Source organism: Acinonyx jubatus, chromosome E2 (assembly GCF_027475565.1).
Source record: "Acinonyx jubatus isolate Ajub_Pintada_27869175 chromosome E2, VMU_Ajub_asm_v1.0, whole genome shotgun sequence".
NCBI lineage: Eukaryota > Metazoa > Chordata > Mammalia > Carnivora > Felidae > Acinonyx > Acinonyx jubatus.
Window position 1 is genome coordinate 36335271 of NC_069396.1, and position 14118 is coordinate 36349388.

General features: G+C 51.6%; 1 protein-coding gene across 1 annotated transcript in view; it reads right to left on the minus strand.

Moving 5' to 3' along the window:
* The window catches only part of GPT2 (glutamic--pyruvic transaminase 2), a 33862-nt gene extending 21006 nt beyond the window's left edge, over window positions 1-12856 (minus strand). The window contains exons 1-4 of the mRNA XM_015062062.3: window positions 12705-12856; window positions 12224-12487; window positions 4689-4778; window positions 2486-2594 (exon numbers count right to left, since the gene is read on the minus strand). Of these exons, the coding sequence (XP_014917548.2) occupies window positions 2486-2594; window positions 4689-4778; window positions 12224-12466 (442 nt within the window). The 5' untranslated portion in view covers window positions 12467-12487; window positions 12705-12856. The remainder of the gene's footprint in view (window positions 1-2485; window positions 2595-4688; window positions 4779-12223; window positions 12488-12704) is intronic.
* Window positions 12857-14118: the final 1262 nt, after the last annotated feature.

Genomic DNA, 14118 nt, shown 5'->3' on the forward strand with positions numbered 1-14118 from the left:
ATTTCTTCTGATGCATTGCAGGTTCTCTATTACTCACCCTCCACATGAATTTGAGAGGTATTTGCTCCTTAAACCCTCCCTGGACATTAGAATCCCTTGTTAAAGCCCCATAACTCTCTGCTCTTTCTCCAAGAACTCATGAAAACTAGAATATTTTTTGTTGTCCATTCTTTTTAATGTTTGTTTCTCCCAAATTTGACAGTGAGCTTTGTGAGCATGGAAATTCCATTCACCTGGTTCACCAGTGTCCCTCAACGCCTAGAGCGTGCTCAGGGAGGACTAGATAAGGGCTAGATTCCACCTTAATCCTACCTAAGATCCAAGATACAACTTGAGAGCGAAATTACTTGTCAAACAGATAATAAAGGAAACTCTAGTAAGAAGTAATTTTAAAGGGCATGATAAAAACATATCCGGGTGAGCTTTAAGACCTTGTATGTGTATTTAATAATCCCCACTTGGGGTAGCCCTGGGTACTGACATTTTCTATTTCCTTTACCCTTATGGGCAGGCAGGTTGTTAGGCTGCCCAAGGCTTAGGTGACAGAGCACCACCCCCTGATGATACTGCCCTGCCCTCAGCAATGGACAGGAACTGGTAGCAACCTCCAGGGACAGGGCTTCTCCATACCTGACAAGGGGGGTTAGCACATATCTCAACCTTCTTCACAAGCCTAGGAGATGAGTACAAAGTATTTCCTAGTTCAAGGATGAGGAGAGGGGCTCAGAGAGCACCTACCTCACCTATCCTCATAAGGTCCTCAGAAAAAACTCAGTGCAGGTCCCCAAAACCCCAGAGGCCAACTTTCTTCTTGCTACAATACCCCAAGAGGAGACTCACAGGAACATGGCTTCTCAAACTCCTTTCCATAGCCTGGCTGACAGAGTTGCAAAACTTGATGAAGTTTCCTACATGAAACAAAGAACTCCTCCCCCTTCCCCAGACATTCCCACCAGAATGTGTGTCCCATCAGACACACAGAAGGCAAACACTCCCTCCTCCTCTCTCTCCTTGCAGCTTCCAAGAGTCTTAGGCCCATGGCCAAGGGGTCTTTGAGAAGCGCCTTTGTCCTCTGGGCTGGGCAGAGGGTGCAGAAGGAAAAGAGCTTGGAGGCCGGGCCTCTGGGCTTATTGGGCAGCTCTCTACCAGCTTGTGGTTTAGGCCTTGCCACACAAGGTGCTGGCCCACACCCTACCCAGGCTGATGGGCAGGAAGCAAGGGGCAGCTGGCCCCTTTCTGAGAAGGACACCATTAAGGACAGTGACCAGGGCACCTAGGTGGCTCAGTTAACCGTCTGACTTCGGCTCAGGTCATGATCTCATGGTTCATGAGTTTGAGTCCTGCATTAGGTCTCTGTGCTGATAGCTCAAAGCCTGGAGCCTGCTTCAGATTCTGTGTCTCCCTCTCTCTGCCCCTCCCCACCCTCTCAAAAATAAATAAACATTTAAAAAAAAAAAAAAAGGACAGTAACAGACTTGGACAGAGGGCTGGTGGGGTAACCATGGCAAGGAAAGCAAGCATAGGGCTCTCAATAAAGGGAAAGAGCAGAGAAAGGGAGGGGAGAGGCAGGGAGATGGCAGAGAGGCCAAAGGTAGCTGATCCTCTGCTGAACAAGCCATAAGAATCCTTCTTCCACATTCTAGAACATTTAGGCACGTGTCCTAAAAAAGCTCTAAGAACAACTGTTTTTCCTGTAGTGAGGAAAGCTGGATCTCCTGTGTAGGTGCTGGGCAAAGGAATTGGGCAAAAACAAACAGAACAAAGAACATAAGATGAGAACAAAGAGCCAGAGGGCCAGAGGCTGGAAATCCATCTCAGCAGCAAAGGGAGAGAGAATATCATTTTCACATGTACAGGGGCCAACTTCTGGGGCCTCCCTCCATGGAGCCCTCTGGTGCCTGGTGTCCCCCCTCAATAAGGAGGCAAATGGCTGGACATGGGCTTCCGGCAGAGAGGACCAGAGGCTGGGGTGGCGGAAGCACAGCCAGAAGGAAGGAAGCCACCAAACAGGGGTCACAGGCATCTCACAGTACTTCCCTTCCCCCGTAACTGACTGCCACTTGCTGGATGCTGGGCAGGGGCCACAGACAGGCAAGAAGGCTAGACAAAGCCACACACTGCACCCAACTGCCTGTCAGTGAGGCCAGTCACTGGGTTAAACTCTCTCCTCTGACAGAGGGCTCAGCTATCCAAGCTGGCTCCCAGGTGTAATACCAAAACCCAGGCAAATGTAGGCTCTTGTACCTGATGTGCCCTGACTTACCAAAGAGGGCATTGACCTCACTGCCTAGCTAACAGGAGGTTAGCAGAGCACAGACAAGAAGAGGAACACTATTTTTCCCTTTACTCTGCAGGTCACCATCCCATGCACATTCACACACTCACTCACATGAATAACTCTCCATTCAGGGTCAGGGCCCAAGCCCACGCTCAGAGCACACTTTCATTTCACACCCTCTGGGACCTGGCCAGTTGGGGGCCTCACCCAGGCTGTTTCCGCCACAAGCCTGTAGGATCCTCCGGGCTCGTTTCTTAGCATCTTCTGGGAAGCTGGGGCTGTCCAACAGGTTTGGGTAGGTACAGAGTGCCATCACCTGGGGGAAAAGAGGCATGGCTGGGCTCCCAGCAACCCCCCCCACCCGACCCCAGAGCCCCAGGAGGGGTACAAAGATGACAACTCAGGGATGTGTGGCAGATGTGCTCCACAAGGGTTCCAGCTGGCAGGAGCTTGGGAGCGGGTGGGGGAGGAGCACACTGGGCTCTCATGCTGAAAGGTGGGGTACATCAGGACCTGGGCTTGGGGCCCATATGGGGTCTTCCAGAAGAGGATCCATGAGACAGAATGAGCCTGTTACTCAGTCCCTGGCACCAACTCTTCCAAAGAGGACAGTAGTCCACACACCAGGGGGCTCCTGAGAAGGGGCGAGAACTGAGCAAGCAGGTAAGCCCCAACTGACAGGAACATAGACCTCTTCCTAACTCACAGACTGACTGGCCCTGATCCCCGTGCCCCAGGCCCCCTCCCCCTTTCTCACCATCATCCCCTTTCCTGGCCAGAATTGAAAGCCAGTCAGCTTTCTCATCTCTATAATAGAGAAAATCACCCTAACTTCACAAATTAAGAGGATTAATCAAGGAAATGTTTGCAAAAGTGCTGGTAAACCCCAGCTCACTGGGCAAGTCTAAGCTGGCAGCTTAGGAACTGTGCCAGGACCACTAAGGGGAGGAGGGTGCTCATAGCTCTGACCCCAGCTGGGAGACTTCAGGCAGGTGCTGGCTTCTTGGAGCCTCATTCTTCTTCATTTGTACAAGGGCAGTGACCCAGCCCTCCTCCCAGGGGCACTTGTGAAGAAGAAAGGAGATGACTGAAAGCTGCAGGAGGCCAGCATCAGGTAGGAGAGGCTGGGCTTGCCAAGGCAGAGCAGGATTTGGGAGCATGTCAGCCAGACAGAAAGGTTGAGGCAACAGGAGCCTCTTCATGCCCAGAGTCCCAGACATGTGTGGGGAACATCTTTTGCCTCTCCCCTTCAAAGCTGCATGATTCCAGGACAACCAGGGCCCCCCAGCCTCCTCCTGCCTCCACTTCCCTGGCTGAGCTGCTCTATTTGGTCTGATCCATTTCTCCATCTTGGGCCCAGTTTGGGGTCTCTTATATTCACAGTCAGCTGGCATGCTCCTGATGGTTAGCAGCAGTGGCCACAGCAGGGGAGGCCAATGGATGTCCTTCAGGTCAGTGTCAGCCTCGGTTCTTTTCCTCATACCCTATGTGTGCTCCCTGAGCTAAGGTCCCCCAGCACCCCCACAGCCCTCCACCAAGAGCTGGGCAGGGTTGCCCCTCCCTGTATCGCCCCCTGCAGCAGGAGACACAGGCTGAGAAAAGAACTGGGGACTTCAGTGCTCAGCTTCCCTGCCTGCCTGACCCTGTGAACCTTAACCACACAAGGACCATATTTTGCTCCAAAAAGGGCCCCAATTCTCCTCTAGGAAACAGCTTTCATCACAGCTGGTCTCCAGCCTCTGTTCAGGAGGCCCTATGGCATTCTCACACCCTATTTTTACCCCTCCAGCCCATCAATCCCACAATTTGAGCTCATGCAGCATCCTTGTGGTTGGTGCTCAAACTGAAACATTAAAACCTGTCTTCCGGAGACCTCAGGAGCAAGCTGGGTCACATCAGCAAGGCAGCCAGGAGAGCAGCAGCTGACAGTGATCACCAACCCCACACTCTCCTGCTGGGCTAGGGATGAGCGTTTTACACTCATCATTGCACTGAGGCCCCCAGCTGTGCTCCAAGGCAATGCTCTGGTGATCTCCACTTGCTCAAAGCCACACAGCTGGTAAATGGCAGAGTTAACACTTAAACTCGGGGTGTCTCACTTGGGAAGCTGTATCTGGACTCCCACATACCACCTCCCAGCCCATTGGGACTCTACCTCTCCAGGCTGCCTCTCTGATGCCCTCATCAACCAAGCTCCAAATTCAGTATCCAAGACCATGGACCGTGGAAAGGCATGCCTGGGAGCCTTGTACACTAGAGTAACCCCAAAATGAGTCTAGGAATTCTAGACAACTTTGGAAGGAGAAGAGGTTGAAGGAGAGACCCAGGGGACATCAGAGAAATGGGCTGGCTCTACCAGTCTCTAGTTCCTTGCTCTCCCAGCAGCTTCTGCTCCTGAGGGCCAGCTTACCTGTCGGAGGAAGGTTATTGGCTGCTGGCCCATGGCCTGGGCATCCCCAATGTTGGCACGGATGACCTCAGTGAATGGTTTCTTGATACCCTGAATAGAGAGAAGGCAACAGGTGGTTACTTGGAGACTCTCAGATCCTGGATTCCAGAGGCCAAGCAATGCCCCCACAGGATATTAATAAACACTCCTAATTTGAGCCTTAGCAGGTGTCCGGCATAGTGCCAAGCCCTTGACATGGCTAGCCCCATTTAACCTTAACCACCACCCCCATGAAGAAAAACTAGCATTAATCTCATTTTACAAATGAGGAAAATGAGGCTTCAAAGGTTAAGAAACTTGCCTGAGGTCACTCCAAGATCACTCTTCTTAACCACTATGCTCACTGCGCAGCACCACCCCCCCTCCTTCTGAGAAGGCTGAAAGAGCTCTCCAGGGCTGCCACAGCACCCTGAGGCAGCTGCAGGTCCAGGGCCAGCCAGCTGTGGCCTGGGAGGGATGCCTAAAAGAGGGCCTTGGGGCAAAAGTGGTGGAAGGCAGGGGTCAGCAGCAGAGGCTGCCAAACATCAGGGAGAGGCTCCCACTACTCGTCCCCAAGTGCAGCTCCACCTTGACAGCCTAAATAGCAGGGACACTAAGGCCACCCTCCCCTCCAGAAGACCCCAATCAGCAGGGACCTCTCAGGTTGTTCCCCTGCAACCTGATTTTGCAGAATAAAAAATGTGGGTTGATTTTTACTTTAAAAAAAAAAAAAAAAGCATCAGGGATGGAAAGACTGGCTGATGAGAAAACTCATGGCCACTGCCTGAACAATGTGTTCAGCACAGGAAGGAGGTCCCAGAGAGGAGGAACTCAGAGACCTCACCAACGGCAACGTCACTGGGGGTGACTGAAGGGGTCAGTCCTGGCTGATGTAAAGGGGAAAATGCACTTTGGATGGAGCACTGTGGGGATCTAGAAATGTGGGGATTCCACAGAGCTCCTTGATAAGTCCAGAATTAGCCATTGGAAGAGTAAGAATCAGTAGCAGGTTCCAGGACCTCCCAGAGCGGCTGAAGGATTATCCGAGACAAACAGTACAAAAGCACTTGGCAGAGTACAAACATCATCATCTTACAAAGCCGGACCAAGGACGAGGCTGAGAGGGTCGTGGTGGAGGAAGAAGGAGGTGGGGCAAGGAGGTGGCAGGACCGAGGAGGGGTGGCCTGGGTAGAAGGCCTGGCCACCTTCCCATATCCAGCTGCCCTTTCCTCAAGGGCATGCTAAACACAAATTTTAAACATACAATTCTATGGCTTTGACGCTTCTCTCCATTTCACACAATGTGTGAATAAAAGCACCTTTAGAAAACTTCCCCTTTTTTAAAATCAGTAATGTATACTTTAAGTAAAAAACAGTGGCACACAAGTTTTCCTGACCCTCATCTGCCACCCCTAAGACCCTCCTCTATAGAAATTCTCTGGCTGCTCTGGAGCAAAGAGGCATGGGTGGCTGAGGAGGGTGTCCCATAAATGGCCCTAGACCTTCATAAACAGGGCTTGATAAGTCTCCAAAAGCTTCTGTGGGGGAAAGCTCCCTTTTAATTCCCTTGTGTTCCTTCTGCGGAGCTCTTTGGAGGTGGCCAATATGGAAAGAGGTCCCAGGGTGAATGGGAGAAGCAGCCAAAGGGTCCTGAGGGCCAAGGCATGGGGTGACACCACCCTCTGCTCCAGGGATAGGACAGGAGTGAGAGCACGCACCTTAGAGACAGGCACTGAGACATGCAGCCTCAGGGCTTGCCCCACAGATGGGAGGCAAGAGGCTGGGGATGGGGGAGGGACCCAGGCCATTGTGTGCAAAGGGGCAAGCCTGACCCAGCCCTTGGCACTGGCCTGGGCTCCTGGCAGAGGTCCCTCTATCAGCCGGACTGAATTGCATAGTTCTCAAGGCTCAGTAAGCTGAACACAGGTGATTTCCATGGTATGGGCATAGTCCATTCTTTGGTAGGGAGTAACTCGGTCACAGTCGAGGGCCAAGAACAAACATGCAGCTGCGGGCCCTCAGCCAACCCAATGCAGGGAGGGAATGATGCCTGGAACAGAGCGCTGGATGTCCCTTTCCCGTGCCCTCCCTCTGCACTGCTCAACCAATTCAGGGCCTGCTGACAAGGAGCCTGGGAACACTGAACATCTTTCTTGGGTCTGGGTACCCACAGACCCCAGACACTTTGCTGTGATGGATGTTTTGGGGGGTGGGGTGGAAAACTGGCTCCCGTGAATGGGCCTGCCCAAAAGGCCACCATATAGAGGAAACTTCTGGGCAGACTTCTGTATCTGGACACTCAAGATCTACATGAAATGGGAAATACCAAGGAGCAAGGGACAGACTCCTGCTCACAGTGACTCATCCAGGTCTGACAGGCACACCCAATGCTAACCTTGCTTCAGCCCTGCCCAGGAGCCTGCCAGGTCAGCACTAGCAACCTAGTTTCCTCTCACAGTATCCTAGAGCCCATCTAGATAATCCACCTGCATATATTCAGCCCAGAGCTGCCTCCCTGTGCAGCAATGAGATGAAGGTCCCACCCAGGGGAGCTCCTTTCCCAACATTCAGCTTAGGTAAGGATCAGGAGAGTAGGCCCCTGGGTTCTTGGGGATGCATATTTCAGCAGGTGTTAGCAGGGAGAAAGAAAGATTATCATTGTCTTCCCTGCTTACAGGCCTAGCATCACTATGAGGGCTGAGGGGATGCCAGATGATTTTTTATTTTGAGAGAGAGAACAGGCAAAGAGAGAGAGAGAGAGAGAGAGAGAGAGAGAGAGAGAGAGAGAGAATCCCAAGGAGGCTACAGAGCCTGATGCACAGCACAGAGCCTGATGCGGGGCTCAAATTTACAAACTGTGAGAAACCTCAGCTGAAATCAAGAGTCGGACGCTTAACTGACTGAGCCACCCAGGCACCCTGGATGACAGATGATTCAAACAGGCACATGGCAGTTTCCTTGAGTGAGTGATGGCTCCTGTCATTTCATGTGACATGTGGGTGGAAAGGCTTGGCAGGACAGTTTTTCCCCAGATAATTTCCTTCTCATTCAACAAATACTTATGGATTGCCCATGCCCAGTGACAGGAATGAGCAAAACAGGAGATACTACCACCCTTCAGAGCCCAGGCTGGTAACGAATAACACGTGGGTGCAGGAAAGGGAGAGAAGGCACAGCAAGTACCAGGCCAGGAACACCATGTGAAAAGACCTTCAGGCGGTGGACAGGACTAGGGCAGGCAGGAAGTCCTACAGACAGCCCCAGAAGGAGGCCCCAGAGACAAACTCAAACCAGTCCCCACTGTCCCTGAAAACAGGTGCATTTCACAAGTGAGGAAACTGAGACTCAGCACTGGGTCTGGTCCCAACCATTGTGGAAAGACAAACAAAGCTAGAAGAAACCCAGCTGAAGCTATAAATGCCCACAATTAAGAGACTAGATGGGAGCTCCAACGGCTGAGTTTCCTAACCACGAAAGCAGGGAAGGCTGGGTGTAGGCTTCTGAACTCTGGGGGTCTGTGGGAGGGTCAACCATAGAAACTGAGACTCACAGGGCAGAAGCAGGGATGAAAGATGAATGAGCTCCAAATAGGATAATTCATGACAGCAAGGCTAAGGCCCAGGAAAGACAGAGCAAACCCCACAGAATGCACATTCCCAGACCCAAAGAGGTTCAGCACGAAGGCAAGGACAGGGGTCCATTGGTGCCTCTCCTCAAGCAACTCTCATTAGTTTGAGAAAACGGTTCTTAAGAGTTCTAACTGGCTTCTAGCTGTTTTCAAAGCATTGTTACGGACATTGCAAACTAGGCTTTAGGAGAAATATTTTGCAAAGGAATAAACTGAGGCCAAGGTAGTCTGAAAGACCTGTCTGAGGCCCACAGCACATAAAAGCAAAGCCCAGGGTGTAGGTCTATGATGACTTGAGCAGGGTGGGTGGTAGAGGGTTCATCCTATTATAAGCCCACACTACACATTTATTTTATTTATCTTTATTTTTTGTTTTTTATTTTTGAGAGAGAGAGAGCATGCGTGCATGCCCATGCACAGTGGGGGAGAGGCAGAGAGAGAGAGACACACACAGAATCCAAAGCAGGCTCCAGGGCTTGAGCTATCAGCACAGAGCTTGACACAGGGCTCAAACCAATGAACTGTGGGATCATGACCTGAGCTGAAATCAGATGCTTAATCTACTGAGCCATGCAGGTGCCCCATCTTTATTTTAGAGAGAGAGAGAGCATGCACGCAAGTGGGGGAGAGAGAGAATCCCAAGCAGGTTCCACGCTCAGCATGGAGCCCAATGCAGGGCTCGATCCCATGACTCTGGCTGGGATCATGGCTTGAGCTGAAATCAGGCATTGGACACTCAGGCGCCCCTACCTACACATTTATTTTAAAGTAGTATCTAAACTCTGAAGAAAATGACCAATTAGATTTCACCACCTGTGCTTGGAATAGCCAGGGTTTTCAATCTTAGTTCTTAGCTGACTATAACCATGTGTTATAGCACCCCCCATTTTTTACCAGGGTTTAGATGAGCACACACTGATGTTAACAGTCATAACCAGTTTTTCCCTCTATTTATGAATGTTTTGCCTCAACTGTATGTATTTTACAAATAGAAGTAAAGCCATTCCTCTGTCTCTACTTGTGCCAACTTCCTCCCCTCCTGCAGTAAAGGAAAAAAGAAGTAGGTTGAGGAAGAACTGACAGATCTTTTCAAAACTCCTGCTAATTGCAGCTTATTTTTAAGTGCCGCTCCCAGCTAACAGCACGATCTGAAAAGCTAACAGTGTCCCCCCCTTGGAGCTGCTGTCAGGGAGAAACAAGGCCTCCCTGAGAGCACACAGACTGGACTGGAGAATGGCGCCTTTCATACCCACTTAGCCAACCTCCCCCCTCCTTCAGGCTTTCCTGAGGATTCTCCCCTCTATCACAGAAGGAAGAAGGATGGGACTCACCCATGAAGCCACCCCAAAGTCAAACACCAGAACCATGTGTCCAGCCAAACAGTGGGTAGTGTTTGCAGAGCACATGGTGAAATAATTCCATAAGGTAGCATAATGGCCAGGACACCTTCAGATGGACACGATGGTACAAAAGTCAGGGCGGGGGACTTTGGGCCCACAAGCCACCTCTTTCCTCTTATAGACCAGGGAAACCAAAGCCCAGAGAGCATAGGAGATTCACCCCAAGTCACCCTACTCCCTGCAAACCCTTGCTCATCCCATCTCTACCCAATCAAACCCTTTATAACATCAGTCCTGTTTCGGTCACTGCAATACAAAACAGAGGTAGAAAAAAAAATGAAGCTGTGCCAAGCCCAGCCCTCTCCCCACCCCCCCCCCCACCCTGCATGCCAAAAAAGACTGGGAAAATATGGCTCTCTCAGAAGGCGCCCTGTGTAAGCTAGTAAAGTGGACAGAGGTGGTCTCCCAAAATGAAAGGTTTAGGTGAGGCTATGCCAGCTTGGTCGAGCTACGTCTCCAGCACCTAGACTGGGAAACAGAGACTCGGATGAAGTGAGAATAAAACACGAAGAGATGGGCTTGAATGAAAACACCAGATGATGCAAAGTGGACAGAAAACACCTCAACTCACTCAGGAGTAGGCCATGGGAGTGTAGGGTGTCTATACCAGAAATCACAGGTGTTTCTGGCTTAAATGACCAATAAATTTGTCCACCTCAATCATGGAACCATACCCTACTGGAAACCCTTGATAGTTCCCCCACTTCACACCACAAAACTTTGCACCATAAAGTCCTGAGCCCAGCACCCAAGACTCTAGTCCCCCTTTTCTGTTTCATTCATCTCTCATATGCCCCTGCCATAGCGCTCTTCCAACAGCACCATCCCCTTCCACAAATGCCCAGAATTTCCCAACCTTCTGTCTTTGCTCACAGCCCTGCTCCCACATGGAATGCTCTTACATTTTTCTCTGCTAAAAAATCCCACCAATCTTTAAAAAATTGGGGGAGGAGAGGCTCGGGCCCAGAGAACCGTATGGCAGTCAACCTCCTGAAGGCAAAGACAGGGCCCCTTTCTGTCCTAATCATCCTCCTACTTCATGAAGCCCACAACCAAGCTGTTATTTAGCAAAAGATAGATAGGGATAATCCCTGGAACCCCTACCAGCTCTGGAATCCGAGAAATTAGCTGTAAAGTGATAAACCAGGAACAATCTAATCTCAGCTTTGTTTTAACAGGAAGACTGTTGTCTCCAGAACCGTCACCTCCAGTCAGCCAGATATCAACAAGAAGGAGAGCAGCAAAACTCATGTTTTCTGCCCCTGGCCCATAGAAACTGAGCCAGCCTCCTTTAAGCTAAACCCCAATCAAACCCCTACCCAAGGAGTCAGAGGGAGACACTGGACTCTGATTTGTCCAGCTCATTAATTTCAGTCAGGAGAACTGGGCATTCCACCATAGCTTTTTCCCATGCATTCAAGGGACAGTAAGTAATCAACTTGCCCCCCAGTCATCCAGTTCTAGTGCCTCTGAGAGCAAGATCAAGGAACCCACCCCCACCCCCCCTCTGGGTTAGAACTATCTTAAGCAAGCAGCTATTTCATCAGATCTTACAAATCTTAGCATTTTTTTTTTTACATTGCCCCTCTTGACATGGCCTCCTAAATTCCACTCAGATTAGAACTGGTGTCCTACAGGGGCATCTCTCACAAACACCCAGTCACCCGGTTGGAAGGAGGGAGAAATCACCTCTGGGGATGTGGTCACTTTACAGCAACTATGAACTAAAGCCATGATCCTAGCCAGCCAGCCACTGAGATGAAAAAAGTCCCAGAGCCATCCTACCAAGGCCCCAAAGGCCCAAGATTTTGACTACTCATTAGGGACGAATATGTCCTCAGAAAACAAAATGTGGTGGCTAATCAAGGTTCCAGTGAGGGGCCTAAAGGAAGGAATTGTTCAGGTCCTCCTCCATACCTCCACTCTTGTCATGAAATCATTACTGGCAGAATGACCCAAAAGGTCTCAGATGGAAAGGAAAAGGCTTTGGGAACAAACCCAAGTCTTAGAGCCTTCCTCCTTCTCCTCCAACCTAACTTGATATCCTTCCCACCACTCTCATCCAGCACCTCCTTACACCGCTCCTCCCTTTTACTTTCTTCAAAGCACTATTCACTATCTGAAATTCTCCTCTATTTTTCTACTGCTTGTTGTTGCTCTCCCCCCATGGATCTTGGTTTCACTCGGGTAGGACAGTCACATAACGTGCAGTGCCTGGCACTACAGTCGCTCAATTACAACTGATGAATTCAGTTCAACAAGTGAACGGTATCTAAGGGCCTTACTTTGTGCCAGGTGCCCGGCACTACTGGATGAAGTAGTGCCAACTACTTCTTTTAGCCAACTAAGGAGCTGGCCACTGGGGTGGGAGTAAGTCAAGCGGGTGGACCCCAGGCGCAGGCAGCTACTGCTCTCCCCCTACCCCACTTCAGCTCCCCTTGGGCCCTACTAGGGCCCTCCCACCCCGCTAGCCCGGCGCCCGCACTCACCCGCTGCAGCTCGAGCTCTATCTCACCGGCCTTGAGCACGATGGGTCCCCGCACCGCGTACTCCACAGCCTTCACCTGCGGGTTCATGGACTCGAGCGTAAGGATGCGCTCGCGTCGGCTCCGCTCCGGCCGCACCTTGAGCACCGCGGAGGCCTCGGCGGCCGCGCTGCTCTGACTACGGCCCCACGGGCCTGGAGTCCGAGGGCAACAGCCCAGCCGGACCAGTGCCGCTGCCCGCTGCATCGCGCGCCCGCCCAGGAAAACCTTGGCACAAAAAGAAAAAGAACGAACACGTCGTGCACAATCCAAGGCAAGCACCAGTCCCCCCGCCCCCAAACCCAGCCAAGGGCCTTTTCAGCGAGCAGTGCCAGCCTGGCTCCGGGGCTGGGTGCCCATCCCCCGGCGACTCGGACCCTCCACCGCGCCACTGCAGAGCCTAGCAGTTTTGCAAAAGCTGCACCTAACGCATGCATCAACGTGCCTGTCGCCACCGCCTGGCCACCCCTCGCCGCGCCCCGCTAGCGCGCGCGCTTAAAACTGGTCCCGGGCTCCGGCACCAGCAGCCGCATCTCAGCGCCCCAACCCCGCACAGCCCGGCCCCCAGCGATCGCACACCCACAGCCGGCGGATCCGCCCCGGGTCTGCCCACTGACTCCTGGGCCTTGTAGTTCTCCAGTCTGCTTCCGGAGCTGGTGTGGCGGACTGGATCAACTACAAGTCCCAAAGTGCCCCGCGCCGGCCCGACTGGGGCCGGACAAGAGGCGGGAACGGTCTTCGGAAGCTGCCCGAGTGGGAGGGGGCAGCCTCTTTGTCCTCGCTGAGGGTGCTGAGAGTTGGGCTGCGGCCAGAGTTGGGCTGGGGCCAGCCAGGGGCTGTTCTTTCAGCCTTCTGCGAATTTAGAGCTATTTGCAGCGTCTCCTTGGAGGGCATCCCGCCTTCCCACAGCCCCTCCCCCCACTACCCAATACCTGCGAGGAGGCAGGCTGAGAGATGGTGCAGTCCTCGTCCGGAGTTTCATCATCCAGGGCCCTACAGTGGCTGGTAGGTTAGGAGTTTGGGACTTCACTGCCACTCTTACCCCTTCTGAATGTGGGTTTCCTTGTTAGAAAAGCGGAGGTCTGAACCTAGATTTGAAGAGTTATTGTGAGAATTAAAGGATCAGCACCTGGCAGGTACCAGGTGGTCAGGCTTTTCCTGACTACTCCATCTGGAGTCTTTCCCCACCGTCATTGCCTCTTTATTTCCTTGCAAGCATCTGAAATTATCGTATTTATATATTTCTTACTGACTTGTTAAGCTCCATTCACCATGTAAGCTCAAGAAGGGCAGTTTTCTTTGTTCATCCTATTCATATGGCACCTGTAAAGTTTCCTGGCACATAGTAGGCACTAGTAAATATTTGAAGAATGACTGCTCAGCATAGGATAGCTATTATTTTTGGCAAAGATATTAACAGGCAGAGGCACCCTGGCTCCCTGAGGGTGGGCAAGAATAGAACTGGAAGACACCAGGTCTGAGACCCCAAAATCCAGGGAGTATGTGAGAAAAGTCACTGTCCCTCTCTGGGCCTCAGGTTCTCTATCTGCAAAGTAAATTGGATTAAGTAAGCCGTAAGGTCCCTTCCCATCTTGGAAACACTGCCTAGGTGTTTTTCAGGTAGAAAAACAGCCCAAAGCTCCCTCACCCTAATAAACACACACACTCACAGTAGATGTGTGAAAGTAGGAGGGGTGGGAGGGGAACTTAAAAAACACGGCAGTGTAGGGGCACCTGGGTGGCTCAGTCAGTTAAGCAACCAGCTCTTGGTTTCTGTTCAGGTCATGATCTCACTAGTGTGAGTGTGGGTGTCCTCACTCAGCGTGGAGCCTGCCTGGGATTCTCTCCCTCCCTCCCTC